Source organism: Ostrinia nubilalis, chromosome 6 (assembly GCF_963855985.1).
Source record: "Ostrinia nubilalis chromosome 6, ilOstNubi1.1, whole genome shotgun sequence".
NCBI classification, from domain to species: domain Eukaryota; kingdom Metazoa; phylum Arthropoda; class Insecta; order Lepidoptera; family Crambidae; genus Ostrinia; species Ostrinia nubilalis.
In genome coordinates, this window is record NC_087093.1 from 6,503,995 (window position 1) to 6,512,194 (window position 8,200).

Sequence of the window (8,200 nt, forward strand, 5' to 3'; positions counted from 1 at the left end):
TCTTTGGCTTTTGGAGAAGCCAAAATTAATTTAGTTTTATCAAATAATTTAGTTTAGCCACAGTTAATATGTTTAGCGAAAAAATAGGGATTCCCCCTTTCATTGATACTGAATTAAATATTTTTTCGTTCTTTCTTAATTTATTATTTTGAAAAATCTATCTACATATATGCATTTTATCAAGAGTTCAAGACTGTCCATATGACTATCCAATCCTTTTGTTTTTGTACAATATTCTTATTCATTTTTTATTAATGTAGGCCATAGCAGTGGGCCATAGGTACTATGTCCAAAGCGAAGAAAAACAAAAAAAAAAACTTTTTTTCTCACCTGTCAAATGTCATTATAATTTTTGACGTGCAGCGCGGTGGTGTGTTTTGTGTTTTGCAATAGATCTTGAAAAGTATTAAAAAATTAGTCCAAACATTTGCTATCAAAATAATGGAGCCTGAAAAAAATGATGATATAAATTCTATTGAACCTAAGTTTCCTATGTTACCATTTGAAACACAAATATTCATGGATATATTTGAAAAAGATGCTCTCGTAGTAATAGCCAAGTAAGTTTTGAAAAAGTTTAGAAAACCTTATTTCCTCGGGATAAGTTTTAATTACTCACCTATAGATTTCTATAGGTGTAATATCATAATATTCACTGTTGCAGTCCTGGGCGACTAGATACTACTACTAGATACTAGTTTTTCGCGCCTATAATTTTATATATTAATGTGTTTGTTTACTTTATTTTGATTGCAGAGGAATAAATTATAACACAGTTTTATCTAATTTACTGTGGGTATATAATGATCCAGCAAATTTAATTCTGGTTCTAAATAGCAGTGATCATGAAGAAAAGTATTTTACAGAAAAGTTTAATTTAAATACTTTACCAACAGTTGGATCTGAGAGGTAGTATCTTTATTCAACTATGCTATTGATATAAAATAAATTACTGTTTAATGTTATTTTGTACATATTTTTTTGTCATTAGAGAAAAAGCATATTTGGAGGGAGGCATACATTTTGTTTCTACCCGCATCCTAGTAGTGGACCTCCTAAAAGACAGGGTTCCAATACCTAAAATCACAGGCATTATTGTGTTGAGAGCTCACACCATATTAGAGTCATGTCAGGAAGCATTTGCATTGAGATTGTACAGACAGAAAAATAAGGTATGCTTTTTTTTACTGATTTATTTGTGTGATTTGTGTTATTAGCAATTAAGGTAGTCATTGTAATTGTAACAATTTCTTTCAGACTGGATTTATTAAAGCTTTCTCCAACTCTCCTATATCTTTTACATTTGGATACCATCAAGTGGAAAAAGTCATGAGAGCTGTATTTGTAACTGAATTATTTTTGTGGCCTAGGTATGTTCTTAATTAATTTAGTTATTGCTACGACAAATGTGTCTCTGGTATACAGCCATGGTTGCCACTGTGATGTTTCAAGGTTTTTTTAATGTTAATTAAGGTAAAATCATCTTTTTTAGATTTCATGGAAATATAATCAAAAGTTTAAAAAACAGACAAGCTGAAGTGATAGAACTGCACGTTCCTCTTACATCGAATGTGAACCACATTCAAACCTGTCTTATTGATATAATGAATTACACTGTGAAACAGCTCAAAAGCATCAATAGGACTTTAGACCTGCAGGTACAACTTTAACTTACATACTAGACTAGATATTCAGTATCCATATTATTCACAAGTTCTGAGAAATTAAGTTTTTCTGTAGTGCAATTTTATTTTGTTATATCCTATCCTTTCATCATCAAAGCTAATCTGGTAAAAATCTAAATTAAATCAAAAATTTATCTATATTTGTGAGTCAATTATTTATTTATTCATAGTACTTACTTTACGGAAACTGCGTGATTTGCGCCATAACAATTGACGCACTCTCTCGGGACGATTCACGTGCGACCGACTCTTGATCCGTCGTAAATAATCGAATAAATAACTTGCCATGATCGCCACGTATGATAATAAGAACATAAAAACCTGCATTGCTGTCTTTAAAAATAAAAATGCGTTCTACCCGCAACCGGCCGCGCGGTTACAAACTGTACCTCTAGTAGGAAAAACTTTCGAGTTCGTTTCGTTGCGTATTCAAAGTGTCATCGAAAAATTTTGTATGAAAAATTAAACAGCGCCCCCTAGGGCGGCTATAATATAGGGGGCGCTGTTTAATTTTTCATACAAAATTTTTCGATGACACTTTGAATACGCAACGAAACGAACTCGAAAGTTTTTCCTACTAGAGGTACTGCTCCGTTATTTCTTCCTAGCTAATGTATGTGTACCTACATGCGTATGTGCGCCACGCCGCCACTACATGCTTGTTTATGATTTTGTTTTAATTTAGCTTAAACTACCCAATTCTGTCTTTCAGGAAATAACAACCGAAAATTGTCTGACCAAAAAATTCCACAAAATACTCCAATCGCAACTGGATTGTGTATGGCATCAGTTGAGTACAAGAACTAAAGAATATATTCAAGATCTCAAAGTTTTAAGAAGTATGATTATGTGAGCATATTTTAATCTATTCTTCTGTCCTGATACTTTTATAATGTTTCATTTAAAAGTAATTAAATTGTATGAAAAGCCTGAATTTCCTTTCAAACCTTTTCATATTGTCTCGATTTTGAAATACTTTATTCTGACCTATTTACGACACTGGAATTATATTCATGTTTTCAGTAATGTTATACACGACGATTCTGTATCCTTCTATGCATTGGTGAGCAAATATAGAACACCAGAGTATGCTCAAATAAATTCAGGATGGATACTTTTGGACTCTGCAGAACAACTATTCCGATTAGCGAGAGGGAGAGTTTACAATCATAAAAGTGGTGAGTAATAGTTTATTACTAATTAGAATAAGTAGAAATGGTACAATACATAGATTGGACATAATATCAGGTAACTTAGAATTTAAAGTATTGTACATGCATGTTTCAGAATTTGATCCAGAACCATCACCAAAATGGAAATGTCTCAATGAACTTCTATCTGAAGAAATTCCTGAAGAAGTTAAAAAGAAGCAAAGTGGAAAGTTACACAACACAAAAATATTAATTCTGTGCCAAGATAGCAGAACGTGCTCCCAACTAAACCATTATTTGACAATGGGCGCAAATAAATACCTTTTCTATACAGCTTTTAGAAGAGATTTAACAATTACTAAACTTTCATCCAAGTATAAGACCTATCAAAATGATATCCCTTTAGAAACTAAAAGTAAAACAAATAAAGATAAAAAAGAAGATACAAATGACCAAGAAAATGAAGAAAATAAAGATTCCGAATTGTTTGATGAGGAATTAAATACAGATGATACAAATAAATCAAATTATATCTTGACTTTAACACAGGTTACACAAAGAAATAAGGAATCGAACGAAAGTATGTTTGAACCTATTTCGCAGGTAAATCTTAGCATTCAGTCAGTAGACTCCTATCACTAATATGTAACTGTTAATTTATATTTATTAAATCGCTGTTTTCAGATGGATAATTTGGATATAACTCAGATTGAGACCGAAAAACCTGTAATATACATCCAGACTTTCAAAGAAAATGGAAACAATTTCTCCCTTGAAAGAACCTTAGAACTGTTGCGTCCAGAATACATAATATTGTACCACAGCGATGTAGCAGCAGTGAGACAGATTGAATTGTTTGAATCTCGAAAAAAAGAAGAGGAGCCTAAAAGTAAAGTTTATTTCATGATTCATGACAAAACTGTTGAAGAACAAGCTTATCTTACGTCGCTGAAACGGGAGAAACAAGCATTTGAAACACTCATTGAGGCCAAAAGTGTAAGTAGTATTGTTTATAGTAATAGCAATTCGTTCGTCTTTGTCTTCATCTTGAGCATTTCTTAAATATTATCATTTTTCGTATTCTTTCCATTTGAGGATAGCCCATCCCCCTTAGGGTTTCCTGTAAAAAGCACCTCCTATCAATAATATCCCATTCTATACCTATTGCATCAACAGAACAATAAGTTTAGCATATTTTTAACTACAATTACCTACTCATATTTCAGACAATGGTAGTGCCAACATACCAAGATGGAAAAACCGACGAATATTTCAATTTAAACGTCGAAGAAGATGAAGAGTCTATTGATACACGAAAAGCAGGTTAAAATATACTTTTATGTTTTCTACAATACTGTAGGTATATGTGTGTCTTGGTGGATTTCTAAAATTAAATAAAATCTAATTTATTTCAACGGGATGTGGCTGTGTAATTAATTTATTTAAAATTTCAGGTGGGCAGAGTACTCAATGCAAAGAAAAACCGGTTGTTATAGTTGATATGAGAGAGTTTCGCTCCGATCTTCCTTCACTACTTCATAGGAAAGGCATTAACATAGAACCTGTTACTATCGCCGTAAGATAAATATTTATTGATCTATTAATAATTAATTATTTTGTTCTTATTAATTTACTAACATGTTACCTACGTTTTTAGATCGGAGACTACATCCTTACTCCTGAGATATGCGTTGAACGCAAATCAATATCCGATCTGATTGGATCTTTGAATTCTGGAAGACTGTATACACAGTGCACCCAAATGTGTCGGAACTATAGTAGACCGATATTGCTCATTGAATTCGACCAAAACAAGCCATTTAATTTACAGGTACGTAGGTAAATAATAGATTTATCAAGAAGTCATGTCACCATGATATTAGGTACTTAGTACCTTATTCGATTCGGTACTGAGTAACTGTTTTTTTTTCAGGGCCATTTAGTTGTATCAACTGATATATCAAGGGTAGATATCCAACAGAAATTACAACTCCTAACTATACATTTCCCGCGACTAAAATTAGTGTGGTCACCCAGTCCTTATGCTACAGCGGAATTATTTTATGAACTCAAAGTAAGTTTGAAAATGCTATATTAGGGCCCTCGCCCACGGCGACTTTTTGTAGCGATGCAGTCGCGCTGCTGTAGTAGCGTTGGTAGCGCGTTGGCATCACTTCTGTGGTGCGTTGCAAATGCGACTAAAGCGCGAGGGCCCCTAGTACTATAAATTTAATTTCAACCACTTTTCAGATATATCTGTAATACAATTTTCATTACTTGTAGCAAGGTAGAAAAAACCCCAATGTAGCTGAAGCACTGGCCCTTAGTGGCGAAAATACCGCAGACGATATGAACTACGAGCGATACAACATAATGGTCCATGATTTCATACAAAAATTGCCTGGTGTTACGTCAAAAAACATTGCACGAATTTTAAATAGAGGAGTTTCCCTGGATCATTTAATTTCTTTATCACAAGTAAGTTATTATGGTTAGCCAAATACAATGATATAATTTTTGTGCCTTCATTTGGATAACACCATTGAGGTGCATGTTGCTTTCTGCCCCTTCTCTGTGCTTTTTTTGCTTACAAACCCTAATAACGTTTTACTTTTTGTTACAATCGCGCGATACACATGTTATGGTTACTACTACTGTAGCGTGCCCAGCGTGTCAAAAGTCGCGCTCTTAATCGTTCACGGTTTGAGCCACTTTTATAAAGTATTGAACTGATTCGGACACATAATCGGTTGTAAATTGACTGCGTTTCAGTGTGCACTTTCGTATCAACATCTAATCATCTTATTACATTACATCCCACTAGTCCCAGCCTCCCGCCTTACAACCAAAGCCCCCTGGGAAAATTTCGCGACGCAGTTAGGAAAATTGCTATAGATAGTGTGTTTTAACCTTGCTTTTTTTATTCTAGGAAAAACTAACGGCGATAGTTGAAAACAAAAATGAAGCTGAAACATTACATTCAATACTGCATGTTAAAGCAAAACCTGCCGACCCATCAAAAGACGAAAAACCATTTGGAAAGAAGAAGTTTGTAGGAAAACCATTATTTAGAAGTAAAAAATAAGCTGTTTATGTATGTAATAAGTTCCATTTATTTATTTTTACAGTAAAATTATAAGCAATAAGTATTCTTAAAATTGCATTTTTTATAAAAGGTGCATATAAATCGAGGATATATCCAGCAAAATGTATTTACCGCCAAGTACCTAAAACAAGGCGATAGGTTTAAAAAGTATTTATCATAACTAGAGATAATTTTAATGTTTAAAGTTTAATAGAACAACTTTTTTACATGCAAGTCTAGGACTGCATGCATTGTTAATAAGGCTGCTTGTGAAAAATAATAAGTTAGAATACACAACAACATACTGCGGATATGACAGTAATGAAGTAAGATACATTGCCAAAATTATCTGACTAGTGACTATACATAATTATAATAATGAGATAAGTTACAGAACTTCACAATAAATGACATACTATGCCCAGAAAATAATCGTAATATATACCAAAATGAACATACAACATGTAACAATTACGATTTTGTAATGTCACTCACGGTATTGGTGATCTTTGTCAGTTAGTGGTACATAGATCACACTCATGAGTTTCTTCACTGTTGTCGTGCCATCTGCTGCTTTATCAACCTAAAAAGAAAAAAAATCTTTAATTGTAGAAAAAAGTTTGCTACTTAGCAAAATCTTTAATTTCATCTAAAATACCTGTGTAAGATGTTGTTCACCGCCTTCAGGTCCAACCGGTACGATTAATCGTCCACCAGGTTTCAACTGGTCAACTAACTGAAAAAAAAAATGTATTAAGAACTTAAGCAAAAAAATATAACTTTGACATTATTATTTGAATAGACACTTACTGCCTGTGGCAATGTGGGTGCTGCTGCTCCTACATGGATAGCATTATAGGGTGCTTCTTGTGGATAACCTAGACGTCCATCGCCAACTACAAAAGTAAAAATATGATAATCAACATTTTTGAAAAGCAAAATTAAACTACAGCATCTGGAGCAAACTCAACTAAATAATCACCTATAAGTTTGATCCTCTCAGAGGACAACAATTCAGGGTGGTCATTTTTTATATTCTTTGTAGCCAATGTCACCAGATCTGGTATATGTTCAATCCCCACCACTCTGCCATTCTCCCCCAACATTATAGCCATGCAAGCGGTTAAATATCCTGAACCAGAGCCAACGTCCAGGGCTTTTTCTCCTGGAATTAACTGACTTTTCAACCTTTCTAATGCATGGGCGTGCTGTAAACAGATTCAGGATATATTGTGAAAATGCTAAAATTAATTATAAGTTGTAATTTTTATATAATTTACAAACCATGTGTGGAGCACTAATCGTAGCAGAATAGCCTATAGATTGAGGTGAATCGTGGTATGGTGCGTACGGACAGTAGTTCTTCCTGTCGACAGCGGTCATTGCAGCAGCCACTGAGTCTGATTTTATTATACCATTTGCTGCAAATTATTCATAATAGTATACTAAATTCAGCGATAAATTAATGGAATCAATGTTGGTAACATATATGAGATGAGTAAACACATATTTTTGTATCGTAGTACAGGTTGAAAGAAAGAATAATTTTTGCAATATTTATGTACTTTTTTATAATGTTAATAGAATTAGAACAGGCATACAAGAACTGAATTTTATTGTAAGACGATGGTAAGTTCAGGAAAACTTACGTACTTCGTAGATGTCGAACCATATCAGCATTATTCACCCCATGACTTCGCCAAGCCATAATCACGGTCAAGATAAAGCCGCCAACAACAGGCAAAGCAATATTAACCCATGAACACTTAATTTTGGCAATATTTTTTATTTAATTTCTGTATCAAAAAATACTTTTTTCAGTTTTGTTTTTTTTTTTTTTTTTGGTTTCGTTCTTTCCTCTTGCAGGAAAAGGCAAAGGCATTCGCCATACAGCCAAGTCTTCAGTTTGTATTCACGGAGACGGCGCGAGAGAGAGGAAACATTTTCATTTCGAAGCCGACTGAGTAATTATTATTATTTCTTTCCCTTCAACTTCGGCTTTGAATTTCTTCAAATTTCTTCTTTAGTGGTAACTAAGAACTTGTATAATGCTACAAAACAGTTTTCATTTTTGAGAAGATCAGGTAGAGAGCGCGGGATGACTTCTGGTTCTTTATAAACTTGTAATAAGTCTTCTATCAAAATGAGTCTTTGGAGTGAAAATATAGAACACTCGAAGAATATGTGATGGAGGGATTGATTAGCTTGATTGCAGAATGAGCATGATGGGGAGGTGATCATGTTCATCCGGTGGAGATGTTCATTAAATCGGCCATGTC

At 33.6% G+C, this 8,200-nt stretch overlaps 2 protein-coding genes across 4 annotated transcripts; one reads left to right on the forward strand and one right to left on the reverse strand.

Annotated features, from left to right (window-relative positions):
- The first annotated feature begins 376 nt into the window (after positions 1-376).
- Positions 377-6,371, forward strand: LOC135072467 (DNA repair endonuclease XPF). The gene is made up of 15 exons (XM_063966378.1): positions 377-560; positions 757-909; positions 992-1,172; positions 1,258-1,370; positions 1,493-1,658; positions 2,398-2,534; positions 2,709-2,863; positions 2,973-3,439; positions 3,521-3,832; positions 4,063-4,159; positions 4,291-4,412; positions 4,494-4,667; positions 4,770-4,910; positions 5,120-5,314; positions 5,766-6,371. The coding sequence occupies exons 1-15, from the start codon at positions 442-444 to the stop codon at positions 5,919-5,921; spliced, it is 2,688 nt and encodes an 895-aa protein (XP_063822448.1). The 5' UTR covers positions 377-441; the 3' UTR covers positions 5,922-6,371.
- Positions 3,861-7,861, reverse strand: LOC135072468 (protein-L-isoaspartate(D-aspartate) O-methyltransferase). Of its 3 annotated transcripts, none has more exons than XM_063966381.1 (7): positions 7,571-7,861; positions 7,206-7,342; positions 6,904-7,129; positions 6,732-6,817; positions 6,580-6,657; positions 6,417-6,504; positions 3,861-3,956 (listed from the first exon to the last, which is right to left on the reverse strand). In XM_063966381.1, exons 1-7 carry the CDS (start codon positions 7,599-7,601, stop codon positions 3,895-3,897), a joined length of 708 nt encoding a protein of 235 aa, XP_063822451.1. In that variant the 5' UTR covers positions 7,602-7,861; the 3' UTR covers positions 3,861-3,894. The 3 variants fall into 3 exon arrangements, with proteins under 3 accessions (XP_063822451.1, XP_063822450.1, XP_063822452.1); XM_063966380.1 differs by having other exon boundaries at positions 3,862-3,956; positions 7,575-7,859; XM_063966382.1 differs by lacking the exon at positions 3,861-3,956 and adding an exon at positions 5,926-6,063 and having other exon boundaries at positions 7,575-7,857.
- Positions 7,862-8,200: the final 339 nt, after the last annotated feature.